We start from the raw sequence: 15,510 nt of genomic DNA on the forward strand, positions 1-15,510 counted from the left end.
CCATCTGCCACAATTTTGTTCACTCACTTAATCGATCAATGTCCCTTTGCAAGTTTCTGCTCCCATCTATTCTACTTACTGTGCCACCTAACTTAGTGTAGTCAACAAACTTGGATATACTGCTCTCTATTCCTTCATCCAAGTTATTTATAAATATAGTGAAAGGCTGAGGCCCCAGTACAGATCCCTGGGGGACACCACTAGGCACATCCTGCCAATTGAAGTACCTACCCATTATCCATACTCTCTGCCTTCTATCTCCTAACCAATTCGCTACCTACATCAAAAGGTTGCCTCCAATTCCATGTGCATCCATTTTTACTAACAGTCTCTTGCGCGGAACCTTGTTGAATGCCTTCTGGAAGTCCAGATAAATAACATCTATAGACACTCCCATATCTACCACGTTAGTGACCGTATCAAAAAATTCAACTAGGTTTGTTGGACATGACTTACCCTTTACAAATCCATGCTGGCTCTCTCTGATCAGTTCATATTTGTCCAAATGCTCAGTCACTTTGTCCCTAATAACAGATTCTAGTAACTTCCCCACAACAAACGTTAGACTAACAGGTCTATAATTTCCTGGTTTATCTCTCCCACCCTTATATAATGGAGTGACATTGGCAATTTTTCAATCCAATTCCTGAATCATCCGGGGACGTGGCCGCCGCCATCCAGGCGTTGAAATCGGCGCTCGGCCCTGACTCCACTCGGGGTGTGGAGGCGGCTCAAGTGTGCGGAGCCATCCCGTCCGACCTGACCCCCGTTCGGACGGAATTCCTCCTCGGCGCCAAACCCCGGAACCTCCCTCGGAGGGCTGTGCCTCACAACTTGAGCCGTCTCTCGGAAATTCCTTCCGTGCCGTTTCACACCGTGCGGAGGGATTTCCTGTACGGGCTGCTCCTGCACACTATCCAATTCCTCGCCCTCGTCTCTCGCCCGGACACGCCCTGGCGTGCCATCCTGCCGTCCGGCGGAGACGGGGGTCCCCAGTGGGAGGCTCTCAATGCAGGGGTCCTTCCATGTTACTTTGGGGATCTGGGGTGGAGGGTGGTGCACGGAGCAGTCGCGTGCAACCGGCGGTTACGCCATTTCACGGACACCCAGGCCGTTTGCAATTTCTGCGGCCTGGAGGAGTCCGTGTTCCACATGTACACTGGGTGTGCGAGACTGCAGCCCCTGTTCCATTATTTGGAGGGGCTGCTCCTCAAGTTCTGGCTGCATTTCAGTCCCACGCACCTAATCTTTGGCTGCCCGGTGAGGAGGGGGGCGGGCAGGTCGGTGGACGTCCTCGTGGGCCTGCTCCTGGGCCTGTCCAAGGTGGCTATCCACAGGTCCAGGTTGCTCGCGGCCTGTGGGGGCGGTCGCTCGGCCTGTCTGCCTCTCTTTCGCGGGTTGCTCCGCGCCCGGGTGGCCCTGGAGATGGAGCACGCGGTGTCTGCCGGTACGCTTGAGGCTTTCCGCGACCGGTGGGCACCGCAGGGGCTGGAGTGCATCATGGGCGAGGATAATAAAATTTTAATTTGAAAACTTGGTTTTGGTTTGTTTGGTTTTTAGTTTTTTAAGCACACCCCACACCCCCCTTCTTATAAAAGGGGGGCCTAATTTGGTAAATTTGGAAAAAAAAAATTCCTGAATCATGAGAATTTTGGAAGATCATGGCTAAAGCATCTACAATTTCCTCAACTACTTGATACCCTGGGGCGAAAGCCATCAGGTCCTGGAGATTTGTCTATCTTCAGTCTCATTATTTTCTCCATAACAATTTTTTAGCTTATATTAAATCTAGTAGGTTCCTCCCCTTGATACATTTTTAGTTTTCCTCGTATCTCAGGTATTTTAGCCTCATCCTCTACTATGAAGACCAATACAAAGTAATTATTTAGCTAGTCTGCCAATTCTTTATTTCCAATTACAATATCACCTGCATCTGTCTTTAAGGGGCCCACATTGCCCTTAGCCACCCTCTTTCTCTTAACATATTTCTAAAAACCTTTAATGTGGTCCTTGAAATTCCTCGCACGTTTTTTCTTGTATTTCCCTTTTTTTTTATTCGTTCATGGGATTTGGGCGTCGTTGGCGAGGCCAGCATTTATTGCCCATCCCTAATTGCCCTTGAGAAGGTGGTTGTGAGCTGCCTTCTTGAACCGCTGCAGTCCGTGTGGTGAAGGTTCTCCCACAGTGCTGTTAGGAAGGGAGTTCCAGGATTTTGACCCAGCGACGATGAAGGAACAGTGATATATTTCCTTTTGCAGCTCTTACCACTTTCTTTGTATCCCTTTGCTGCTCTTTGTATCTCTCCCAATCCGTAGGATCTCTACAGTTCTTTGCATTTGTATAAGCCCTTTCTTTTAGTTTGATACTATCACTTCTTATGCTGACTAAGGTTAGAATCATAGAAAGGTTACAGCACAGAAGGAGGCCATTCGGTCTGTCAAGCCCGTGCCGGCTCTCTGCAAGAGCAATCCAGTTAGTCCCACTCCCCCGCCCTTTCCCCATAGCCCTGCAAATGTTTTCCTTTCAAGTACTTATCCAATTCCCTTTTGAAAGCCACGATTGAATCTGCCTCCACCACCGTTTCAGACAGTGCATTCCAGATCCACTAGCTGCGTAAAAAAGTTTTGCCTCATGTCCCCTTTGTTTTTTTTGCCAATCACCTTAAATCTGTGTTTCTGGTTCTCAACCCTTCCGCCAATGGGAAGAATTTCTCCCCATCTACTCTGTCCAGACCCCTCATGATTTTGTACACCTCTACCAAATCTCCTCTCAACCTTCTCTGCTCTAAGGAGAACAACCCCAGCTTCTCCAGTCTATCCATGTAACTGAAGTCCCTCATCCCTGGAACCATTCTAATAAATCTTTTCTGCACCCTCTCTAAGGCCTTCACATCCTTCCTAAAGTGCAGTGCCCAGTATTGGACACAATACTCCAGTTGTGGCCAAACCAGTGTTTTATAAAAGGTTCATCATAACTTCCTTACTTTTGTACTCTGTGCCTCTATTTATAAATGATGTGGAGATGCCGGTGATGGACTGGGGTTGACAATTGTAAACAATTTTACAACACCGAGTTATAGTCCAGCAATTTTATTTTAAATTCACAAGCTTTCGGAGGCTTCCTCCTTCGTCAGGTGAACGATGTGAAAATGAAATCCTCGAAATGAAATCGCATTTATAATTCACAGAACAATGCTTGGTGAGTACAGACAGTTTTTTCAACTGCCCGTTGCCAAGGCAATCAGTGTGCAGACAGACAGGTGTTACCTGCCAGGTCTCACAGAATATACAAATCACCAAAAAAAAACAACAAACAAAAAAAAACAGAGATAGAGAGGTAGAAACATAGAAAAGATAGCAACTGACCCGTTATATTAAAAACAGATAACATTTGTTCGCTGGTGGGGTAACGTGTAGCGTGACATGAACCCAAGATCCCGGTTGAGGCCGTCCTCATGGGTGCGGAACTTGGCTATCAATTTCTGCTCGACGATTTTGCGTTGTCGTGTGTCTCGAAGGCCGCCTTGGAGTACGCTTACCCGAAGGTCGGTGGATGAATGTCCATGACTGCTGAAGTGTTCCCCGACTGGGAGGGAACCCTCCTGTTTGGCGATTGTTGCGCGGTGTCCGTTCATCCGTTGTCGCAGCGTCTGCATGGTCTCGCCAATGTACCATGCTCTGGGGCATCCTTTCCTGCAACGTATGAGGTAGACAACGTTGGCCAAGTCACAGGAGTATGAACCATGCACCTGGTGGGTGGTGTCCTCTCGTGTGATGGTGGTATCTGTGTCGATGATCTGGCGTGTCTTGCAGAGGTTACCGTGGCAGGGTTGTGTGGTGTCGTGGACGCTGTTCTCTTGAAAGCTAGGTAATTTGCTGCGAACGATGGTCTGTTTGAGGTTGGGTGGCTGTTTAAAGGCGAGTAGTGGAGGTGTGGGGATGGCCATAGCGAGGTGTTTGTCCTCATTGATGACATGTTGAAGGCTGCGGAGAACATGGCGTAGTTTCTCCGCTCCGGGGAAGTACTGGACGACAAAGGGTACTCTGTTGGTTGCGTCCCGTGTTAGTCTCCTGAGGAGGTCTATGAGATTTTTTGCAGTGGCCCGTCGGAACTGTCGATCGATGAGTCGAGCGTCATATCCCGTTCTTACTAGGGCGTCTTTCAGCGTCTGTAGGTGTCCATCGCGTTCCTCCTCGTCTGAGCAGACCCTGTGTATTCGCAGGGCCTGTCCATAGGGGATGGCCTCTTTGACGTGGTTAGGGTGGAAGCTGGAAAAGTGGAGCATCGTGAGGTTGTCCGTGGGCTTGCGGTAGAGTGAGGTGCTGAGGTGCCCGTCTTTGATGGAGATTCGTGTGTCCAAGAAAGAAACTGATTCTGAGGAGTAGTCCATGGTGAGCTTGATGGTGGGATGGAACTTGTTGATGTTATCGTGTAGTCTCTTTAGTGATTCCTTGCCGTGGGTCCATAGAAAGAAAATGTCGTCGATGTATCTGGTGTATAGTGTTGGTTGGAGGTCTTGTGCAGTGAAGAAGTCCTGCTCGAACTTGTGCATGAAAATGTTGGCGTATTGGGGTGCGAATTTGGTCCCCATGGCTGTTCCGTGTGTTTGGGTAAAGAACTGGTTATCGAAGGTGAAGACATTGTGATCCAGGATGAAGCGGATGAGTTGTAGGATGGCGTCCGGAGATTGGCTGTTGTTGGTGTTGAGTATTGATGCTGTCGCAGCGATGCCGTCATCGTGGGGGATACTGGTGTATAGTGCCGAGACGTCCATCGTGGTGAGAAGTGTTCCTGGTTCAACTGGTCCGTGGGTACTGAGTTTTTGTAGGAAGTCTGTAGTGTCGCGACAGAAGCTGGGGGTTCCCTGTACGATGGGTTTCAGGATGCCCTCGATGTATCCAGAGAGGTTCTCACACAGGGTTCCGTTGCCTGATACGATAGGACGTCCGGGTGTGTTGGCTTTGTGTATCTTTGGGAGGGAGTAGAAGTCTCCCACGCGGGGAGTACGTGGGATGAGAGTGCGTAGGATGTTTTGAAGGTCTGGATCGAAGGCCTTGATCAGTTTGTTGAGCTGGTGGGTGTGTTCTTTGGTCGGATCTGTGGGTAACCGTCTGTAGTGTTCCTGGTTGTCCAGTTGTCGGTATGCTTCTTTGCAATAGTCCGTTCTGTTCTGTATGACTATGGCTCCTCCTTTGTCCGCTGGTTTGATGACGATGTTGCGGTTGGTCTTGAGAGCGTTGATGGCGTTGCGTTGTGCTCGGGTGACATTCTGGACTGTCTTCTGAGTGCGGCTGATGAATCTGGCATTGACGCATTTCCTGACAGCTTGAGCATACATGTCCAGCTGAGGGCAGCGACCCTCCGGAGGAGTCCAGTTTGACTCTTTCCTCTTCGGTTGCTGTACCGCGGATCCCTCTGTCTGCTGTTCCGGATCGTCGATTGTCTCATTGGGTTCGCTGCTGAAATTTTGTGGTTTGTGGTAGAATTCCCGGAGCCTCATTCTCCTGATGAATTCCTCTGTGTCTGCCGCGAGACTAGTGGGGTCCATTTTGGTAGTGGGGCAGAAATTGAGCCCTCGGCTGAGAACTTCGATTTCGTCTGGTTGAAGGGTGTGGTCGGACAAATTGACAATAGACTTCCCTGTGGTTGCAACCGTGGTACCAGGGGAAGCTTGGTCGATGCTGGTGGTGATGCCGAGTTTCTCAAGCTTCCTGCTCTTGGTTTTCATGTAGGCAGCGTAGTTCCGTTGCCTGGTCTGTTTGGCGGTATAACGTAGCTGGTCTGCTGTGTCCTGAGTACAGGTTGAGAGTATGGACTCTATCTTGGTTTCGAGGTTGTGGCGTCTGCTGTAGAGTTGGTGTATGAGATGGTTGAGGAGTGTGCGAGAGGTACGGCGGCAGAGTCTCTCAGCGTAATCCGAGTTGTATGTGGACCTGAGTGGGTTCGTGATCTGGAGTCCTTTCGGGATCTTGTCTGCTTTCTTGCAGCTCTGTAAAAACTTGATGTCTGTGTCTAAATGCGCGATCTTCTTGGATATCCTTTCCACTGTGAGCCGGCAGTTTGTGGTGTCGATGGTAGTCATGATGTGGAGATGCCGGTGATGGACTGGGGTTGACAATTGTAAACAATTTTACAACACCGAGTTATAGTCCAGCAATTTTATTTTAAATTCACAAGCTTTCGGAGGCTTCCTCCTTCGTCAGGTGAACGATGTGAAAATGAAATCCTCGAAATGAAATCGCATTTATAATTCACAGAACAATGCTTGGTGAGTACAGACAGTTTTTTCAACTGCCCGTTGCCAAGGCAATCAGTGTGCAGACAGACAGGTGTTACCTGCCAGGTCTCACAGAATATACAAATCACCAAAAAAAAACAACAAACAAAAAAAAAACAGAGATAGAGAGGTAGAAACATAGAAAAGATAACAACTGACCCGTTATATTAAAAACAGATAACATTTGTTCGCTGGTGGGGTAACGTGTAGCGTGACATGAACCCAAGATCCCGGTTGAGGCCGTCCTCATGGGTGCGGAACTTGGCTATCAATTTCTGCTCGACGATTTTGCGTTGTCGTGTGTCTCGAAGGCCGCCTTGGAGTACGCTTACCCGAAGGTCGGTGGATGAATGTCCATGACTGCTGAAGTGTTCCCCGACTGGGAGGGAACATTTATAAAGCCCAAGATCCTGTTTGCTTTTTTAACCGCTTGCTCAACCTGCCCTGCCACCTTCAACGACCTGTGCACATATACAGCTAGGTGTCTCTGTTCTTGCACCCCCTTTAGAGTTATTCCTGAACCAGTCTTGGTTACCTATACATATCCATTTGTTCTTTTAACATCTTTCCATTGCCTCATTGGGATTATCTTTTACATCATAACAGTTTTCTATTAAGCAGGTCACAGACTACTTAAACAATTAACTTCTCATGTGATTGAAGAATCCGTTGTTACCTTCGCCATCTTTCTTTCTTTCCTACTAAAATGCTTGCTTATCTTTCAGTTTTTGGTTCTGATGAAGGATTATAACCGAATCGTAATCCCATCATTTCCCTTTGAAGTTGTTGACTGACCTGCTGTGTATTCCCAACAAATTCTGTTTTCGTTTTGCTTGCATTTCTGTGGCTGCTATTTGAGTGAAGTCATAGGGATGTGTCAGCCAAGGCCCCGTCTGCCCTATCAGGTGGATGTAAAAGATCCCATGGCATTATTTTGAAGAAGGGTGGGGGAGTTCTCCCCGGTGTCCTGGCCAATATTTATCCTTCAGCCAACATCACTAAAACAGATTATCTGGTCATTATCAAATTGCTGTTTGTGGGACCTTGTTGTGTGCAAATTGGCTGCCATTTTTCCTACAGTGACTAGACTTCAAGAGTACTTAATTGGCTTTGGGACATCCTGAGATTGTGAAAGGCGCTATACAAATGCAAGTTTTTTCTTTTCTTTAGAAGGTCGCGAGTTCAGCTAGCCCATTACTCTCTGCATAAGGCCACATCACAACGTTGGTTTCCATCTGCCCCTAACTTTGATGATGGAGTATGTTTTGTGTAGATCGGTGTTGTTCAATAGAAACTACTGACTAGCCACAGCTGTGGCTACGGTGACACCATTTTAGCCACATGCATTCATTTTAGTCGAAAACGCCTCACACACAATTCGGGTAAATGTACTTCACAGCTGGATATTTACTTAACAAACATCCACCACCATAACCAGGGAAATAAAGCAATCACAATGATCAAAAAACTCTTGCACACTAACATAAGAACATAAAAATTAGGAGCAGGAGTAGGCCATGCAGCCCCTCGAGCCTGTTCCACTATTCGATAAGATCATGGCTGATCTTTGACCTCAACACTACTTTCCCGCCCTATCCCCATATCCCTTGATTCCTTTCGTGTCCAAAAATCTATCGATCTCAGTCTTGAATATAGACAACGACTAAGCATCCACAGCTCTCTGGGGTAGAAAATTCCAAAGATTCACAACCCCCTGAGTGAAGAAATGTTTCCTCATCTTGGTCCTAAATGGCCGACCTTTTATCTTGAGACTGTGACCCCTAGTTCTAGACTTTCCAGTCAGGGGAAACAGCCTCTCAGCATCTACCCTGTCAAGCCCTCTAAGAATGTTATACGTTTTAATGAGATCATCTCGCCTTCTTCTAAACTCCAGAGAGTATAGGTCCATTCTACTCAATCTCTACTCATAGCACAATCCTCTCATCCCAAGAATCAATCTAGTGAACCTTCATTTCACCGCCTCTAAGGCAAGTATATCCTTCCTTAGGTAAGGAGACCAAAACTGTATTCCAGGGGTGGTCTCACCAGAGCCCTTTATAACTGCAGCAAGACCTCCTTACTCTTATACTCCAACCCTCTTGCAATAAAGGCTAGCATCTCTGCTTTCCGTCTTACCATTTTACCAACAAAAAGGCTAAAGTTCACATGCATACTCTGTGTGAATAGGAGTACTGCGATCACACGCCCAACAACAGTGTCTATTACACATTTTTTAAATTTACTAATCAGAAATGCAATTAGCCACATCCGGATTCCCAATTTCTACATCTGGATTCACAATTAACCACATCTGGATTCACAATTATCTACATCTGGATTACCAATTATCCACATCTGGATTACCAATTATCCACATCTGGATTCTCAATTAGCCACATGTATGTAGTGGTTAACATATTGGACAGCACTCGTGTAGTGTTTAATATATCCTTATTTATTCAAGGCGAAGAGAGCTGGCGTGCGAACAAGAAGCTTTCACCCGGGTCTGTCTGTCTGTCTTTCTTTTTGAAATAAAATACCAAATTAGCAAAGAAGACAGCATCAGGATACCGCCAGAGGCTGTCGGTCTGGTTTCATAGTCTACAACTTAAAGAGAAGGGAGAGTGTAAAAAAAAAAGTTCTTAACAAGAATGCAGGTGCAATCTGAAGCGACTTGGCGCAAAGCAGCAGCGTTCTGATACAGATGTTTAGAGTTTCCGTGTGTTCTGTGATTGTTTCGCAGTCCGTTACGTGTATTCATTTAAGGTCTGTGCTGTGTTCTATTTCCAATTCAAACGTCTTCTGTGGTGCCTGTTGTACACATGGATTGAGTTTTGTCAATGTACCAAAGTGTACAGTTCCACGGAGAGTCATTATGGCCACAAGATTTATTTTTCTTAATACTGCAAAAGGAACAACAGATATGTAATTTTTTTTGACTTGTTTCGTCTCTCTCTTTTAATGATATGTGTGCTAAAAGTTGCTGTTGCTGTTGCATGACAGCAGGGCTCGAAAAAAAGTCTCGTGTCACTCCTCAAGGCTTGTTTTACGATGATCTGCCGCACTTTATCAACGCAGATGGGAATTACCTTTTCTGCAGGTATTGGGAACCTCCAACACCGCCCAGGTTAGCTTTACCTCTGTGTTAACAATATATAAAGGCTTTTGGTTCTGGTACTCGGTTATTGAGTGTTTTTATATATATATCATGTACTGTGCTGTTGTAATTGACCCGTGTCAATTTCATACCCCCCAAAAAGGGGGAGAGAGTTGGGGGCATATGTTGCATGTCTGAAATTCTTCCTATGGACCCACCGCGAAGAATCACTGAAGAGACTACACGATAACATCAACAAGTTCCATCCCACCATCAAGCTCACCATGGACTACTCCTCAGAATCGGTTTCTTTCTTGGACACACAAATCTCCATCAAAGACGGGCACCTCAGCACCTCACTCTACCGCAAGCCCACGGACAACCTCACGATGCTCCACTTTTCCAGCTTCCACCCCAACCACGTCAAAGAGGCCATCCCCTATGGACAGGCCCTACGAATACACAGGATCTGCTCAGACGAGGAGGAACGCGATGGACACCTACAGACGCTGAAAGACGCCCTCGTAAGAACGGGATATGACGCTCGACTTGTCGATCGACAGTTCCGACGGGCCACAGCGAAGAATCGCATAAACCTCCTCAGAAGACAAACACGGGACGCAACCAACAGAGTACCCTTCGTCGTCCAGTACTTCCCTGGAGCGGAGAAACTACACCATGTTCTCCGCAGCCTTCAACATGTCATCGATGACGACGAACACCTCGCTGAGGCCATCCCCACGCCTCCACTGCTCGCCTTTAAACAGCCACCCAACCTCAAACAGACCATCGTTCGCAGCAAGTTACCCAGTTTTCAGGAGAACAGCGTCCACGACACCACACAACCCTGCCACGGCAACCTCTGCAAGACATGCCAGATCATCGACACGGATACCACCATCACACGAGAGGACACCACCCACCAGGTACATGGTTCATACTCCTGTGACTCGGCCAACGTTGTTTACCTCATACGTTGCAGGAAAGGATGCCCCGGAGCATGGTACATTGGCGAGACCATGCAGACGCTGCGACAACGGATGAACGGACACCGCGCAACAATCGCCAAACAGGAGGGTTCCCTCCCAGTCGGGGAACACTTTAGCAGTCAAGGACATTCAGCCACCGATCTTCGGGTAAGCGTTCTCCAAGGCGGCCTTCGAGACACACGACAACGCAAAATCGTCGAGCAGAAGTTGATAGCCAAGTTCCGCACCCATGAGGACGGCCTCAACCGGGATCTTGGGTTCATGTCACGCTACACGTAACCCCACCAGCAAAAAGGGGGAAAAAATTTATATGTTTTTTAAAATTCTCTCTCTCTCTCTCTCTGCCATTTTAAGTTTCTTTCTGCCTGCCTGTGTAAAAGACACAATGTATATCGAGTGTACTGGGACGTGCTGTTCTCCGTGACTGGCCTGTTTGAATAACAACGACACCTTTTGATTGGTGTGATGCTGTCCCAACATCGTATAAGATATGCGATTTGAGAACCTTTTCATTCAATCATCTGACGAAGGAGATAATCTCCGAAAGCTTGTGATTTTAAAATAAATTTGTTGGACTATAACCTGGTGTTGTAAGATTCCTTACATTTGTCCACCCCAGTCCATCACCGGCATCTCCACATCATGAAATTAATCAGACAGGGGAGCAGCATTCTCGATGCTGCAAGTCCCCATAAGAGACTGTGTGTTATCTCCTTTTTAAACCGTCTCCTTTTAATTAATAACAGTTTAGATATACTGCCAAACCATTCCCGGATGTGATTTTTAAATTATTATTTATTCAGGAATTTCCAGGACTAACTTTAAAGCATCGTTTGCGCGTGTTTTTTTTGCAAACTTATGAAAGGATTTTTTTTTTTCCTCCTGTGTAAACTGAGAATGCCTGACAGGAAAATTCTGTTTATCCGATTAAGAGTGGTAGAGATTGAACATAAATCTCGCCGTGCCCCCATGCGAGACACGGTAGGATAATCAATGAGAAGGATGCACGCTATTGTCAGATATTTAACCAACATTAAATGACTTTGTACAAACAGGGTGAGTGTGAGGTATGTGATTGTATAATGATTCTCCATCTTCCTCAAATTTTCACCATTGTGGCCATCTGCATCTGACTGGTCCTTGTAAAAAAAAAGAACGTACTTGCGTTTATGTAGAGCCTCCCACGACCGTAGGACGCCCCAAAGAGCTTTACAGCCAAATAAGTACTTTTGAAGTCTAGTCACCTGTAATGAAAGAAACAGAGCTGTTCAAAATTATGAAGGGTTTTGATAGAGTAGGTGGGGAGAAACTGTTTCCAGTGGCAGGAGGGCCAGTAGCCAGAGGTCACAGATTTAAGATAATTGGCAAAAGAACCAGGGGGCAATAGGGATAATTTTTGTCTTGAGTTGCCACGATCTGGAATGCATCGCCTAAAAGGGTGGTGGAAGCAGATTCAATAGTAACTTTCAAAAGAGAATTGGATATATACTTGAAAAGGAAAAATTTGTTTGGCTATGGGGAAAGAGCGGAGGAGTAAGACTAATTGGATAGCTCTTTCAAAGAGCCAGCACAGGCACGATGGGTCAAAGGACCTCCTTCTGTGTTATATCCTCCTTGGCTAAGGTAGATTGAGAAATTAGATTAAAAGATATGATGGTAGATAAGCAATGGCAAAAAAATTAAAGAAATATTTCATAATTCTCAATGAATATACATTCCACTGAGAAAATAAAAACTCCAGGGGAAAATTGATCCATCTGTGGCTAACTAAAGAAGTTAAGGACAGTATTAGATTAAAAGAAGAGGCTTATAATGTTGCCAAGAAGAGTAGTAAGCCTGAGGAATGGGAGAGTTTTAAAAACCAGCCAAGGATGACCAAAAATTGATAGAGGGAGAAAATAGAATATGAGAGTAAACTAGCAAGAAATATAAAAACAGATTGTGAGAGCTTCTACAAGTCTGTAAAAAGGAAGAGAGCAGCAAAAGTAAATGTGGATCTCTTAGAGGCTAATGGAGGAGAAATTATAATGGGGAATAATTAAGTGGCAGAGATGTTAAACAAATATTTTGTATCTGTCTTCACAGTGGAAGACACAAAAAACATACCAGAAATAGTGGGGAACCAAGGATCTAATGAGAGTGAGGAACTTAAAGTAATTTAATATTAGTAAAGAAAAAGTACTGGAGAAATTAATGGGTCTAAAAGCCAACAAATCCCCTGGACCTGATGGCCTACATCCTAGGACTCTAAAGAAGTGGCTGCAGAGATAGTGGATGCATTGTTTGTGATCTTCCAAAATTCCCTAGATTCTGGAACGGTCCTAGTGGATTGGAAGGTAGCAAATGTAACCCTGCTATTCAAGAAAGGAGGGAGAGAGAAAACAGGGAACTACAGGCCAGTTAGCCTGACATCAGTAATTAGGAAAATGTTGGAATCCATTATTAAGGACGTGGTAGCAGGGCACTTAGCAAATCATATTATTAGGCAGACTCAACGTGGTTTTGAGTTTTTGAGGTTGTAACTAGCAGGGTAGATAAAGGGGAACCAGTGGATGTGGTATATTTGGATTTTCAAAAGGCATTCACTAAGGTGCCACACAAAAGGTTGTTTACACAAGATAAGGGCTCATGGGGTTCGGGGTAATATTAGCATAGATAGAGGATTGGTTAATGGACGGAAAACAGAGAGTAGGGATAAACGGGTCATTTTCAGGTTGGCAGGCTGTAACTAGTGGGGTGCTGCAAGGATCAGTGCTTGGGCCTCAGCTATTTACAATCTATTTATTAATGACTTAGATGAAGGGACCGAGTGTAATGCATCCAAGTTTGCTGACGATACAAAGCTAGGTGGGAAAGTAAGCCATAAGGAGGACACAAATAGTCTGCAAAGGGATATAGACAGGTTAAATGAGTGGGCAAGAAGGTGGCAGATGGAGTATAATGTGGGGAAAAGTGAGGTTTTTCACTTTTGGTAGGAAGAATAGAAAAACAGAATATTTTTTAAATAGTGTGAAACTATTAAACGTTGGTGTTCAGAGGGATTTGGGTGTCCTTGTATACGAATCACAGAAATTTAATATGCAGGGACATCAAGCAATTAGGGAGGCAAATGGCATTTTGGCCTTTATTGCAAGGGGCTTGGATACAAGAGTAAGGAAGTCTTGCTGCAATTGTACAGGGCTTTGGTGAGACCACACCTAGAGTACTGCGTACAGTTTTGGTCTCCTTACCTAATGAAGGATATACTTGCCTTAGAGGTGGTGCAACAAAGGTTCACTAGATTGATTCCTGGGATGAGAGGGTTGTCCTTTGAGGCGAGATTGAGTAGAATGGGCTTATACTCTCTGGAGTTTAGAAGAATGAGAGGTGATCTCATTGAAACATAAGATTCTGAGGGGGCTTGACAGAGTAGATGCTGAGAGGCTGTTTCCCGTGGCTGAAGAGTCTAGAACTAGGGGGCATAGTCTCGGGATAAGGGGTCGGCCATTTAGGACTGAGATGAGGAGAAAGTTCTTCACTCAGAGGGTTGTGAATCTTTGGAATTCTCTACCCCAGAGGGCTGTGGATGCTGAATCGTTGAGTATATTCAAAGCTGAGATCGACAGATTTTTGGCTCTAAGGGAATCAAGGATTGGGCGGGAAAGTGGAGTTGAGGCCGAAGATCAGCCATGATCTTACTGAATGGCGGAGCACGCTCGAGGGGCCGTATGGCCTACTCCTGCTCCTATTTGTCATGATCTTATGTTCTTATATGATTCCAATGTATACGCACACGCACTTCCTAGCAGCTGTCACTGATTAGTGAGCAGAATCTGGTTGGTTCCCCTCCCTAACCCAGTGATATTGATGCCAATTGAAGTGTCCCCATCCTGGCTAAGAAGGGATAATTCAGCACAGACTAGGGATCGAAGCTAGGGCCTACTTGATTTGTGTGGCTTAGTGCCCTGTCAGATAATATATTTATCAATTGAGTAATCAAGTGTGACTGACGATGACTATTCAGCGATGTTAAGAACAAAGGAAGAAAGAACTTGCATTTATATAGCGCCTTTCACAACCTCAGGATTCCCAAAGTGCTTTACAGCCAATGAAGTACTTTTGAAGTGTAGTTCTTATAGTAATCTAGGCAACGCGGTGGCCAATTTGCACACAATAAGGTCCCACAAACAGTAATGAAATAATGACCAGATAATCTGTTTTAGTGATGTTGGTTGACGGATAAATATTGTCCGGGACACTGGGGAGAACTTCCCCGCTCTGCTTTGAAATGGGGCCATGGGGTCTTTTAAGTCCGCCTGGGAAAGCAGATGGAGCCTAATAGCATATACAGTCCCCACCACTAATACCATCCAGGCTTACCATGGGCAGCTACCTATATCTGGCAAATAGCACTAACCATTTGCCATTACCATAGGAGTCAATTACAAAGGCGCTGCCTTTAACGCATTGTGCCGGATTGTTAACAAATCTACTTGCAGAAAGATATCTTGATAGCCAGATGAGGTTCAATAAAGTTCAGGATTAAACCGCACCTATGTAGCACAGCTGAGTCTCACAGCTGGATCATTCTGCTTCAGTGCTCAGCCTATCTTGCGAACACTGCACTCAACTGGAATTTCAGTCAAACAAGAGTCTCAACTAAAACAAGAGTCTCAACTATTCTCCTGGTGTGCAAGCGGAACTTAGTTTTGGTAAAATCCCAGCCTTGTTTGCATGGTAGTTGAGTGAAATGCTGGTGAGTTAGGGGCGTGGGTGGAGGGGGGGGGGGTTGGAGGAGTGGGGGGTTGGGGGGGAGGTGGTGGAGATTGGTGAGTGGCGAGGCACACATAGCCAGAATTGACCTATTGTGATTCAGTGTCGGCTGTTGTGTCATGGCAAGGAAATTACAACAACTTGTATTGGTACAGTTTCTAACATGGCCCAAGTAGAAATAAGCAAGGCAATGGATGCCGAGCCAGGAAGAGTGAGGTTAAGAGAGATAGCCAAGACGAGGCCACAGGACGAGAATGGCAAGGCTAAAGATCGGAGGGAACACTATAGAATCACAGGCTACAAGTTATTAGGTGAATTACATTCAGGCTAAAAGAAACCCTTAAAGACTTAGAAAAAGTTCAATTTGATGACCAGCCATAATTTAAACACTTGAA

At 45.7% G+C, this 15,510-nt stretch overlaps 1 protein-coding gene across 1 annotated transcript in view; it reads left to right on the forward strand.

The window, feature by feature from the left end:
* The first annotated feature begins 8,759 nt into the window (after positions 1 to 8,759).
* LOC137334000 (monoglyceride lipase-like) overlaps positions 8,760 to 15,510 on the forward strand; it is a 60,587-nt gene continuing 53,836 nt past the window's right edge. The window contains exon 1 of the mRNA XM_067998391.1: positions 8,760 to 9,404. Coding sequence (XP_067854492.1) covers positions 9,244 to 9,404 — 161 coding nt within the window. The 5' untranslated portion in view covers positions 8,760 to 9,243. The remainder of the gene's footprint in view (positions 9,405 to 15,510) is intronic.

This window comes from Heptranchias perlo, chromosome 17 (assembly GCF_035084215.1).
Source record: "Heptranchias perlo isolate sHepPer1 chromosome 17, sHepPer1.hap1, whole genome shotgun sequence".
NCBI classification, from domain to species: domain Eukaryota; kingdom Metazoa; phylum Chordata; class Chondrichthyes; order Hexanchiformes; family Hexanchidae; genus Heptranchias; species Heptranchias perlo.